The sequence below is a fragment of the Triticum aestivum genome, chromosome 2A (assembly GCF_018294505.1).
Source record: "Triticum aestivum cultivar Chinese Spring chromosome 2A, IWGSC CS RefSeq v2.1, whole genome shotgun sequence".
Classification (NCBI taxonomy): Eukaryota; Viridiplantae; Streptophyta; class Magnoliopsida; order Poales; family Poaceae; genus Triticum; species Triticum aestivum.
The window spans coordinates 787,536,815-787,550,018 of NC_057797.1; the positions used below are offsets into that span (position 1 = coordinate 787,536,815).

Sequence of the window (13,204 nt, forward strand, 5' to 3'; positions counted from 1 at the left end):
GACAGAACACAAGTGCACATTTCTTCTCTTGCTTCTTTGTGAATGTTTGTTGACTTACTGGCCTTTGTTTTTTCAGCGGATTGCCTTTTGCAATACATGCAACCGTCGCAGCTGGATACAGGGTATGTGCAAGTTTTGATTTCTAAAGGAATTGTGCTTGCTGTGCTGCGTCAGCATTACATTGCTGAGACGAATTCATTAAATTACTCATTCGGGGATGACAATCGCTGTGAACCGATGAACATATAGCAAAGAGGGAGCTCTCTTTCTCAATTGATGTCTGCGTGCACGAGTTCAAATTGATAGAATTGATGAATACAAACTTGACCCAACAAATTCATTAGCCTCTCTAATAGAGGAACCTGATGTATGCCTGTCTCTCTGCATGCACAAACTAAAGTTCAGCACAAATAGATTAATTCCTCGTGAGTAAATCTATAGAGCTTAAGCTTAATAATACGTACATTATATAGCTGCCAAGGTACTCTGTTTTGTTTTGTGATGATTCAACATGAGGAGCATCAACTGACCCACTGATTCATATCATATACAGCAACACAAGCAAAAGAAAACGACACAAACGAGCTGCTTAGATGTCACTTCGTCAAACAACAAACGTTTTCATCCATCCTCCACAAAGATAAAGATAGATCATAGATAGATGCCCGGGATTAGCGTGCGTGAATGAAATCAACAGCAGCCGCTCGCCGCAGCATCAGCCTCTGGCGCCTTCTGCTTGAAGATGTTCCTCTTCGCCCCCGACGACGCATCCGCCAGCAGGCTCGGAGTGTCCAATATCTGCACCATCGTTCGGGCAACATTCATGTCAGTTCCGACACATGGGAAAGGAAAACTCCATTCAATACAGAAAATTGATACTGAATCATCTGCACTAGTTAGTATCTCTATTCTATCTGTGAGAGTGTTCCACGTGTTAAGTAACAAGACTGACCAACAAGAGCTAATTTATACTGGTCCTTTTGTTGACACATAAACAGAAACAAGCATTCCACATGTAACAAGACTGACACGCCTTGATGCATCGACAACCGTCTGAGGGGCAGTTTCGCGGTAGTAGAACCATGCTAGATACAGAACGAACTGACAGCTGAAAAGAGTCACAGCATACATCATACCTTCAGCACGAGCTCCTCAAAGCACTGCTCCACGTTCACTTTGGTTTTCGCACTGCATTCCAGAAATAAACACCCATACTCCCTGGCAAAGTCAATGCCTTCCTTCTTGGTGACAGCCCTCTCACTTTCCTGCCAAACCAAGCATTATCCACATTCAGCTATGCGCTCAAGTCTAAACACAGACAGGAAAAAACATCCACCCGAGAAACCTACTATGCAGCATGCCTCAACACAAATACAGATATAACTAACATAAGAATGTACAGGTGTGGACAGAAGCGGTACCTTGTCCACTTTGTTTCCGACAAGCATCTTTATACAGTCCTGGTTTGTCGAATACAGGTCAATTTCCTTGGCCCATATGTCAGAGAGATTCGTGAATGTTTCTCGGCGAGTAACATCGTACACTGGAAAACGTTCATTAAGTGGCATTTCTCAAAATTAGACAGCTCGTTAGAACACAGCAAGAAACAGACAAATGAAAGAAACAGAAACAACAAAAAAAGGCTTTGCGACCCCATGGTAGTGAAAAACTGTTGTACCCTTGTATGAGGATCTCAAAAGTTGCAACAAGCCTGAAAGGGTGCTCTATAGATGCTGTAATTTTCTGTCACCAAAGTCAAGCTCATTTGCTTAATCATCTATAACTGAATCTTAAGCTGATGTGTAGTTTTGATATATAAGGAAATTGACAGAGTAGTTTGCTCACAAAACTAGCCTATTCATGTGCCATCAAGTTGCACGAATATACATACGTACGACGGGGAGAAGAAAGGAGTATGACATGGTAAACATTACCCATGATGATCCCTTGTGCCCCTCTGTAGTAAGAGCTGGTCAAGGTCCTAAATCGTTCCTGTCCAGCTGCACAACAGGCACACGACGTGAGAAGCTAAATCATCAGAACTCAAAAGGGTGAACTGGGGCATTTAAGAAAACAAAGAAAAAAAACACAATCGCATTGCACACATAATCTACTCGGAAACAAAATGAAGGGGAAATTCAGTAGGCACTTAAGGAGTAGCGCAGCAATGGGGTTTTATTAGTTAATAATAATTCTACGAAAGCATCAGGCAGTCAAAACCAATTGACATGTGTTAGACGTGACATAAGACTAAAAAAGCTTGGAACCAGGGACTATTCTTCCTTGCTCTACTTTGTTTAGAGGATAACAAGATGACACTTTCAGCTCCACCCGAAGGCAATGAAATAATTTTACTGAGGAGTGAGGGCAGGGCAGGACAGGACAATTTAACAACCATTACACTATACAGTTAAAAAAAGAAAGCACAGAGTAGTGAGATTGGAGAAACAGAGTATGTGTAGTTTCACATGCGAGTGGGCCTAAGCAAATCGGAGACGGTTGATTATATATTATAACGTTTGATCCCAGGCCATGGCAAGGATTAATTAATAACAAAGAAAGAAAGAAAGAAAGAAAAAAGAAGTGTAAATCAATTGCACTGTTGGTAACATTCATGTGTTAGATGTAACATAAGAGTAAAACAAGGATGACTCCAAAGTGTCATCTTATATTATCTTCTAAAGTAGAACAAGGATGAATGGTTTTACTGTGGAGTAAGGACAGGACATTTTAACAGGCGTGGTGGGTTGAAAAGAGAGACACGCTAGTGGATACCGGTGTCCCAGACGGCGAGCTTGAGCTTCTTGCCGGCAATGTTGACCATCTTCACCTTGAAGTCGACGCCTGCAATTGATTGCAATTTCATCAGGATTCGATCCCTTCCACGGGTTAGACGGCTAGGTTTGATTCGATTGGATTGGATTTGATTTGATTTGATTTGATTCCTCTCCGGCCCAGCCATGTGTACCAATGGGGGGAAGGAAGGAGAGAAAGAAAGAAACTAGAAAGATACCGATGGTCGGGGATAGGTCCTCGAAGGAGTCCGATGTGAATCGGAGGAGCAGGCTGCTCTTCCCCACGCCGGAGTCGCCGATGAGGAGGAGCTTGAACAGGTAGTCGAAGTCCGGCTGCGCCTGCGCCTGGGAAGACGACGCCGTCGACGAGGAAGAAGAGTCCATGGCTGAGATCGATCCCGCCCTCCGCCGCGCCGCGCGGGATCGCCGGCTGGATCGGATCGGATCGGAGATGAGATCTACTTACTATTGACTAGTCGGCGGGGAGAGGAGGGTTTGCTTTGCGGTGAGGAGAAGGGGAAAAGAGAGAGAGGTGGACAACACATCTTCATCATCACAAAGTTAAAAATACTAAACTAAACTATGTGGCAAAGTAACAAGGGCATCTCCAACGCCGACCCTCAAACCGTCCGGACCGTACGTGCGATCCGATGTATATCCAGTTATCCAACACGGTACTACCTCGGTCCATCAATGATGTGTGCAGACCAACGAGCTCACCAGAGGCAGACATGCCTATGGCCGCCGCGGCCGATCACGAGCCAGTGCCGCCGTCCGCGCCGGCCAATGTCGTCATCACCTGCTCACTGCATGGACATAGTATTGGAGGAGGGGGACGGCGTGTTCCTACAACCTCCACCACTTCGACAAGCACCAGCGCGTGGAGGAGCTACTCGTCGTCGGCATGACCCTCGCGTCGGACGTTAACGTGCCTAAGCAGGAGGCGCTGCTAGAGTCCTATCGCTCCTCTCGAGGCATCCGCCGCAACCGTTGGCGGTACAGCCAACGTCGGGCGGAGTTAGCAGCCGCTTACAAGGAGTTCAACGAGACCGTGGATGAGGTGCTCCGCAAGAGCGACGATGAAGACGAGGTCGCCAGCTCGGCCACCCCCTGCCGCCACGACGCCTAAGCCATGGAGGCGGATAGTTTCACTTTCCGATGTTCATGGCCACGGAGGAGGTGGGGCTTCATTTTCCGGGGCTCATGGCCGGCTGGAGATAGGTAACGGGCGTCAGTGATCATTTTAGGCTAGATTTAGAGTCCAATCTAGTTGAAATAAGTCTAAATGTAATGAATTTGCTTCGGTTTAGATGAAAATCATTCAATTTTATGTAAAAAGTATCAAGTATGAACGAATATTGTCTGATGCATCAAATTTGTTCATTTCATTAAAATTTCTTCAAAAATGTAACCGGACATATACGGACAGTGTTGGATGGCCGGCTCCCATATCAGTGTGCACGGACTAGTCCTCCCCTGTCTGCGGACGGATGCGGTGTACACGGTTTACGGGTCGATGTTGGAGATGGCTCAAGTAAAATAAAAAATAGTCTATGCCAACACTAAATTATCTGCCATAAACAACAAATTCAAGCTCTGTTTATTTGCTTTACTATTGCAGCCTAGTCTTTTCCCCTCCCTTTGTATGTTCCCCACCTCTGTTTTTCGACCCACAACGGGGATACCTTCATTTATTCCGCACTAATTGAGGTACTAAATAAATTTCTTAGAATAGTGTCTATATTGGTCTCTACCTTTGGACTTGAGTGGAGAGGGCATCCCAATACTTTTACTTTTCTCTAGTATTCCTTTTGAGTTGAAAATTATGTAAACCCTAAGCTCCTTAGAAATCCTACGACTTTTTAATTAATTATAAGGGGAGAATGCGAGACAGATGAGAGAGGGAGGGGGAGATACTACCATATTGCTAGGACAGTTCTTATTACTAGTTAATTAGCAAAGTACTCTCTCCGTCTAGTGTCAAAAAAGGGAGTAGTACTAATAGCGTATGCCAACATTGAACTATCTGCATCAAAAAAATCTACTTAAAACAAAAACATAGGTGGAATCTCAATGTCAATGCCAACACTATGAATTTTAGCATAAATAAACATAGTACAGTGTTCGTTCTGTATGTACTTATCTGCCATTAAAAAATTCTTCTACCTACCGACCTACCTCTAAGACATGAGTCAACAAACAAACAAAGCAGACTAGTCTTGTCTAATCATCCATCCATAAATCCTGCCCACAAGCATCTCTGAATCAACTAAAAATGAAACAAACAGCAATATAAAGGATTCATGATTTAAGCAAAAACTAAAGCAACAAACAAACTGAATGAACCAAACTAAAAACAACAACGACGACGACGACAAGACGCAGACTTGCAAGCAAGCAAAATTTGTTTGTTTGCCTCATCATCATCATGTCTCACAGTCTCAGTCTCAGTCCCAGTCTCAGGTCAGGACAGACAGGTAAAGGTACATACAACCAAACAACCAAACAATTAAACAGTCAAGAGTCAACCAACATCTGCCTCCTAATCTCATTCTCATTGATTAATCCACTCTAGACCTCAGTGCTCACTGCTGTTACAGTCAGTCAAGCCCAGCCAAGAGGAATAATCTAATCTAATCTAATGAAATGCAAAACAGCACCACCATGCTCTCTCTTTCTCTGTATATGCTCGCTCCTGCAACCAGTCAACTTTTTTTACTTGTCCATCCAGCCAACCAACCAAGCCAAACCAATGCTTCTCCATCCAATCCAATCACTAACCAAACAAACTCAAGGGAGGGAGGGAAAGGGACCCTCCGCTCCCAATATTCACATCTTCTCCTCCTTCCATATCTATCAGCCTCATCATCATCCGAACCAATAAAATTAAAACGCTTGCTTGTGGATCCTTCACCGTCTCACGCCGATGAAGAACCTACCCATGCCTGCAACAACAACAACAAAATAATACCACGCCTTGTCAGTCTCCTACTTTACTTCACACAAGATTAACACACAAACACAAATAGAATACAAGGCTACTAAAGTGACAGGCGAGAGCATACATACCCCTGAGAGAGAGACACCACCACTTCTTCTAGCTAGACGGCGCCCCTGACCCAGAAGCCGCCGCAGACACGGCGCCGCTACTATGGCCAACGCTGTCAGAAGACTCAACCCCAAGCTTCAGCTCCAGATCCAGCACAGGGCCCTCGCCATTCGACACCACCACCGCCTGGCTGCTGCTGCCATCTGCAACCTGCCCGGCAGCACGGCACCGCGACAACAGGTCATTCAGCTCCACGTATGGCTCTCCCGCCGCCGGTTCCAGCAAAGGGTCGACCAGCCGCACGCCACACTTGTCACACTGCTTGCAAAGGCTGCTACACAGTGAGGAAGGGACGATCTGGTCCGTTATTTCAAATATTGTTTCGCTGTCACCAAAAACTGCTTCGGTGTCTTGGTTAGCGGTCGTCAAATCAGACTGCATCATCAAAACCGAAGAAAAAGAAAGTTAAATAAAAAATATAATTAAGATCAATCCGGTTAACCTGATAAGCATGCAGTGGACGCCAGACACAGAAAGAAAAGTTACCGATTGTCCATCTTGGCTTACAGGATTTGTAGAAAGACGACCGATGATATCAGCTAACTGCTCTACATGTATGCTGTCCCAGTTAACATCCAGACAAGAGGCCCTGTCAGGACCGGCGCCACTGGTACCGCCGTTATTTGCTGGCGAAACAGACAAGGAATCCCCGCCGCCGTGACTAGCGGCGGCCAGTTTTTGACCCACGGAGTTCAACACGCCACCGTGACTTGGTCCAGGGGCGGAATGGGGCGCAGCAGGGGGCGCGGATGGGGATAAACAGGAAGCGTTCCCATTCGCATCATTCAATTCCTCTTCCTCTTCCTCAAATGGGGCGCCGTATTGTTCCCCAATCTTGGGACCTGGACCGCTCTTCTTATGGACTTTGCAGAGAACGGAATCATCCTGCAATAAGGGGTAAACAAGAATCAGTGGCGCCAACAAAAGATCACATCAGTGCTAAATTTTCTCAGTTGAAGAATAAACCGCCTTCAGTTTAAGAAGTGGGTAATCGCTGCAATCCTTTGATTATGACACAGCCCTTGTTTTTAGCTGTTTGGACCTTTCTATCTTTGCTACTCATAACGCAATTCCCAAATATAGTCTCAGGATTTAATTTAGCAGAAACAAAAAGGATATTTGGAGCATTCAATGTACGTTAGTGGCACGTGTATATTATTCTAATTGACGTTAGAAAAAACGGTTCAGCTCGTAATTGAAAAGGAAAGCTTGTGTCTTACTCAACATTAAGTAGTTGAGACACGTGTTGAGCGATAATTTGCTGAATCGTGCATGGCATGCTACGTCGTTGTCGCTGGACGTGTAGTTTAGAGAAAGAACCCATTTCATATATAGAATAGATAGTGAAACAAACTAGTAGGAAAAAAAGAAATGGCAAAGCATACCAGTCTAACACCAGCGTCAGGTATTTCACCTTGGACGAGCCTATATTCATACATGACCCAGTCGGTCCTTGTACCCTTGGGCGCCTTGCCAGCGTGAAACACCAGGGTCCTCTTCATCCCAACAGTGCGATTTTCATACACCACCTGCCGGTCCTTTCCAGTAGCCTTCCAGTACCCACCTTCGGTTGAACGGTTAGCTCTTTGGCCAACAGAGTACTTTCTGCCACGGGTGCAAAAGAAGTACCACTGGAGATCCCCGGTCGGCATGGACGATTTCGCTGAACATAGTTGAAGAAACAAACGGTCAGAAGACGTTGTAGGAGAATCACTCAAATGTAGATATAAACATGTCTGTGGTTGGAAATGTTAGCAATAATACAAGAGGGTGATAAGTAATAAATAGAAAAATAAAATATGTATATACCTGGAAGATCCCAGGGAGCGTGCTTGTAGATATCAACTTCTGCAACGGCGTTGCAGAGCAGCTTTTTTCCCAGCAGCTTCCTCTTGAGATAGTAGAGGGTGAGCTCGACGTCGGTTGGGTGGAAGCGGTATCCAGGGGGGAGCGGCGGCATCTCCATTAGGGGAAATTGATTGATATGTAGTAGAGTTGCCTTAACTATTTTTATATTGTGCTAGCTAGCTAGTGTAATGAGATGGATGCAAACTCAGAATCTTAGCTTAGCTTATTAAATAAGAGAAAATGGAAAAAAAAAAGAGAGAAGCAGAGTCGAAGCAGGGGTGGATTGGTTGAAGCGAGGCTTGGGTGACTATGAGGTCCAATGCTGAAATTAATATTATTGAACATGAGGAGCGATAGTGACAGCCCCACTGAAGAAATCACATATAGTCCTTTGTTGTGGCACCATCCTGTAAGTATGAGGAAAACGAAATTGTTACAAAATTCAGTATGTATCCTTAGAGTTGAGACAGACAGACAGACAGGCTGCTATGTATGTATGTATGTATGTATGTATTGTATGCATCTATCTATGTATAACAAGAAAGAAAATAGCAGAAGAAGAAGAGAGCAGATGATGTAAACAAACATGAGTAAACAATGCAGATGCAGACTGAATTTTGTTGAGAGTAAATACAAATACAGATATAGAGATAAAGATAGATGGTAAATAATACCCCCTAATACTAGATGGGGATGGGATCGACATTCATTCCGTTCCGTTGATAAGGAATAGAATCGAGCTGAGATGGGGCCGAGAGATCTATCTATCTAGGGCGAACGAACAGAGAGTTGTTGGGGCGAGGAGAAGAGGGGAGCGAGGGACTTACGCCGCCGCCCGGTGCTGTTGGCGACAGAGCGGATACGGGGGACGCGGCGGCCGGAGGAGAGTGGCGAGACGGCGGGGGTAGTGTGTGTGTTGGCCGGAGGAGGGGACAGGCGGCGGCGGAGGAGGCGGAGGAGGTGGCGTCGCGTGGCCGCGCCGCTGTTTTCTTTGGTGGGGGGGGGGGGGGGGGGGGGGGTGGAGGAGGAGGGGGAAGGGGGGGGTGGCAACGCAGCGGCTTGGCTTTGTCTGCGGTGCGGTGCCTTGTCGCCCAAACTCTTCCGTTACTTCTCCCTCACACAACCCCCCCCCCCACCCGCTAGCTTGGGCCTCCTCTCCATGGGCCGGGCCTCCCTCGTTATCCGCGCCCATCATTAATGCATTCCAACTATGACATATATCCTCATTAATGCTCACCCTCAAAAAACAATATCCTCATTAATGCATTCCATTGATAGGGAATGGATATATACCCTGAATTAACCCCCCCCCCTTCCTCGTCGCTCTAGGGTTTTGTCCCCTCCCCCTTTTCTACGTCGGTGAGCGTTGTCCCTCTTGTCTCCGGCCGTCGCCCGCAACGGCTCCGTGCGGGGACGCCCGGTCCCGCCTCCTCGGCCAAATGTCTCGATATGGGGTTGTCGGAGCTTGCTGGCTTCCACACACACATCTCATCATCAGGGTTACTTCAATCTAGGGTTTGTCATGGCGTTGGAGCCTTCATCTCGGCTCGAGCGAACCAGTCGACGGTGAAACAACTAGGCCATAATAAGAGGATCGTTTCGATGATGCCGTATTTGAGAAGCAAGCTCGGCAACAGGATGAGGAAGTCGTCCGTTAGATGGGTCTAACCCTCACTTTAGGGGTTAATTTATCCCCTCCCCGTCTTCTACAACGTCGACCGGTTTTGTCCCCCTTGTCTTCGCTCATCGCTCGTACCGGCTTCTCTCAAGGGCGTTCCAATTTTCCTCGCCGTGCTATCTTGACGTTGGTTCACTAGAGTTTGCCGGTTTCCACACTTCTCTTCTCATTAGGGTTAGATCGACCTAGGGTTTGCGATGGCGACAGATCTTTTGTGTCGGATGGAGCGCACCAGGCAATCTAGAGTCAATGATGAAACAATGAGGGCCACAAGAGGATCGTTTGTACGATGCCGTCTTTGAGAAGCAATCTGGGCAAAAGGAGGGGGAAATCGCCCACGCTCGCACCAAGAAGGAATGTAGTCAATTTTGGTTTTACAAGAATGTGCGTGGGAGATTTAGCACAAGGTGTTCATGTGTATCCTCTCTGGAGGAGAATCTATACATGATGTAGTTTAAGTGCTTGTGTGATTGGGAGAAGGTGGTAGAAATATAATGGTCGTCTTTCAATCTTTCGAGGCAACCATGTGGTACTAGCTCTAGCGCCATATGACGGACTCACGAAGCCATCAATAATAAATTTGTACCATCTGAAAAATTGACTGAAGCTTGCTTGGGGGAGGAGATCAATGGGAATAACGAATTGGTCGAAGGAGAGGCGAGGCCATGATGGAAGAGGACGTATCCACCGCTCTGCTCTTGGAGCAAGAAGGGGAGGTGGTTGGCTTGGCTTGGCTTTGCTAGCTCTACCTTGTTGTCCAAACTCAACTTTCGTTACTCTTCTCTCAACCCATGTTACTGCCCCGAACCATTCTATTTGGTATGTTGGGCCGACCTGCCACCTTCTTGGCCTACCTCGTTATTAGTGTGCTTCATTATTTTATTCCAATAATAATATATCTTCTTATCCCTCAAATAATAATGATAATAATAATGATGATGATGATGATGATGGTGGTGGTGATAATAATAATAATAATAGTAATAATAACAACAATAATAATGATGATGATGGTGGTGGTGGTGATAATAATAATGATAATGATAATAATAATAATGATGATGATGATGATGATGATGATGATGATGATGATGATGATGATGATGATGATGATGATGATAATAATAATAATAATAATAATAATAATAATATATGATATCTTCTTCTCTCAAAGAAATAAAAATAAGATATCTTCACATGAGAAAAGAACAAAATTGAGAGGTGACACAACAAAGTTGAGGAGATGAACACGCAACAAAAAGTGGGACGTACGTAACTATACAAAATACGTAAGATATATAAAAAATAAGATATGTGGAGATGAGAAAAGAACAAAATTTAGAGGTCATACAAAAAAACAAGGTTGAGGAGGTGAACAACAAAAAAGTGGAATGCAAGAATACAAAAGGGTACCCCACACACGCTCTCTATCTCTATCTCTATCTATCTCTAAGAAAAAGCGGTAGGTAGGTGTTGTCCATGAATGAATAAACCAAAACCAAAATCAAAGCAAGAAGAATTACTCAGTCTCCTTCCTGCCTAAACATCTACCAAAGCAGGGTTTTATTTTTTGAGAAGAATCTCAGAATCATCAGCGTGTGTTGTGTGTCCGTGAGTGGGCCCCTCGTTTGCTTTCATCACGGAGAGAAGAAGGCCGTTCAAACTGAAGGTGGGCCGTTAAAAGGCCTTGGTCGGCCCGTAGCGTGAGTCAGGTATCCCGGGCCGGTCTAATAGCCAGCCTCAGAACGAAAACCCAAGCGCCTTCTTTCTCTTCTCTTACCAAAAAAAACTGATCAAAAAAGGGAAAAGGTTTTTATTTTGGAAGCTTCTTCGTCTAAAATGAAATTTGATCAAAGCTTCTTCTAAAGCCTGCCTGGAAACATGTGCAAACACACATTATCATTGCTTTTTCGTTTCGTCCACGGTCAGGTGAGACCGTTTTATCATAGCTATCTACTACTCCTTCCGTTTCAGTTTACAAGTCCTACATGTATATCTAGATTGCCAATTTTATCACTCTAATATAAACTATATAACACAAAAATTATACCTTTTAAAAATAAAACATCTGAAGTTTAAATTGGTATATTTTTCGTAATATATGACTTGTATTAGGTTGGTCAAATTGACGACTTAAGGGTACGCGCACGCCCTGTAAACTGAGAGAGAGGGAGTAGTCAAAACCAAGCCAAGCCTCTACAAAATTTATTGATCCATCCAATCCAGATGAGCAGTAATTAATACTATCTATCTATACTTTTTCGATAAAGGATGCATATATTAATTCAAAATGAAACATCAACGGATTATAAATACAATGAGCACACGCACCCAGCCTCTGCATATATAGTTAGTATGCACGCAACCAACAACAATGCACACGCGCACAAAGAAGCACACTCACATTCAAGACCCAAAGCTACGCCTTGATGGAGTAAAAAAAGGAATACTTACAAGTGATCAAAACAACAAGTTACAACAGCGACCATACCCACATCAATTACCCTTAACATCATGAGTACAACGAAAAATGTTCTCCAACAACAACGCCTTTAAGAAGGGAACGACTCTCAAGCGCCACCATTGCAAAGTCCAACCGCCCAAGGTCAGATTATTGTTTTTCACCCTGGGAATCAAGTCCGAGCAATCCTAGCAATATAATAAATCCCACAACAAGGTAACCACACAAAGACATCGCCATTACCAAATATGACCAATTAGTAATGCCTACAACAAGGTAATAACACGAAAAATATCCCCATTGTCAGATATAACCAATTAGTGCCAGGCCTTACGTTTGCACCCCGGAGCTCAGAGACAAGTACTTGAGAAGCACCACCAAACCAAAGTCGATCATCAAGCGTTGTCGCCGCCACCTTCCACGATCCCAGCAGCTACAGGCACGACACATGCCTTGACATGAATACCACGAGAGTGAATACCATGTTTACACAAGCGGGCAATCGAGTCGCAACAAGAGCCGGTCGCCACCAAAGCTGACAGTGTGCTTGCTACACGTTAGTTGGACCTAGCTAGTAAGCAAATTGGAGACGGTTGTACATAAGAGGCTCAAACCCGACAGGACGTGGCAAGGCCAACATATATACTACGTGCAGGTACAGTACTGTGTCACTTGGCTTGTGGTCAGTAGTGTAGCAGGACGACTGGGCTCTGCTTATGTTGTGAGAGAAGATGCAGATGATTCAAGCTGCCGTGCTTAAACTGAGGCTTACAACATACGTACTGTACATATTGCGCCCATCGTCTAGAATGCGTTTCCTTTTTCATGAGAGAAAATACTAGTCCCATCCCGTCCCAACATACTCCCTCCGTTCCAAAATAGATGACCCAACTTTGTGCTAACCTGTGGGTATCACTCTTACGCCTCAAACCCTCAAACCCTGCCATTCCCCTTCAAAAACCACCTCAACCGAACAAGGCCTTACGCGTTTTTCATGAGAGAAAATGTTACTTGATACTCAAATCATGAGGGTAGCACACTTGCCGCCGGCCGCGTGACCAAGGACGTACGTCCTGCTCGAGTGGCGCCTCTTGAAGCGAGGCATCCAGCAAGCAGCTCGGCCTTGGTCTGCTCACTGATGATGCATGAGGCGTTTCTCGCCACCGTACCGCCGGTCGTGTGACCAAGGAGGGGCCGGTCTGCTCACTGAAGATCTTCTCGCCGCTCGCCGCATTGCCCGCCGGCGCCTCGCCGAACGATGCCATCCCTTCCTTCCTTAGTTTGCTTTCCTTCCTTCCTTGCCGGCCGGCCCT

At 45.3% G+C, this 13,204-nt stretch overlaps 2 protein-coding genes across 3 annotated transcripts; both read right to left on the minus strand.

Annotated features, from left to right (window-relative positions):
- Positions 1-415: 415 nt before the first annotated feature.
- On the minus strand, positions 416-3,341 carry LOC123191266 (ras-related protein RABC1). Its single transcript, XM_044604082.1, has 6 exons — positions 3,014-3,341; positions 2,776-2,844; positions 1,935-2,000; positions 1,422-1,543; positions 1,137-1,265; positions 416-798 (listed from the first exon to the last, which is right to left on the minus strand). The coding sequence occupies exons 1-6, from the start codon at positions 3,177-3,179 to the stop codon at positions 691-693; spliced, it is 660 nt and encodes a 219-aa protein (XP_044460017.1). The 5' UTR covers positions 3,180-3,341; the 3' UTR covers positions 416-690.
- A 1,942-nt stretch (positions 3,342-5,283) lies between these two features.
- On the minus strand, positions 5,284-8,745 carry LOC123191267 (NAC domain-containing protein 72). 2 transcript variants are annotated; one of them, XM_044604085.1, is made up of 6 exons: positions 8,580-8,745; positions 7,714-8,159; positions 7,290-7,567; positions 6,412-6,789; positions 5,865-6,279; positions 5,284-5,740 (listed from the first exon to the last, which is right to left on the minus strand). In XM_044604085.1, the coding sequence occupies exons 2-5, from the start codon at positions 7,868-7,870 to the stop codon at positions 5,893-5,895; spliced, it is 1,200 nt and encodes a 399-aa protein (XP_044460020.1). In that variant the 5' UTR covers positions 7,871-8,159; positions 8,580-8,745; the 3' UTR covers positions 5,284-5,740; positions 5,865-5,892. The 2 variants fall into 2 exon arrangements, with proteins under 2 accessions (XP_044460020.1, XP_044460018.1); XM_044604083.1 differs by having other exon boundaries at positions 6,391-6,789.
- Between the last annotated feature and the right edge of the window lie 4,459 nt (positions 8,746-13,204).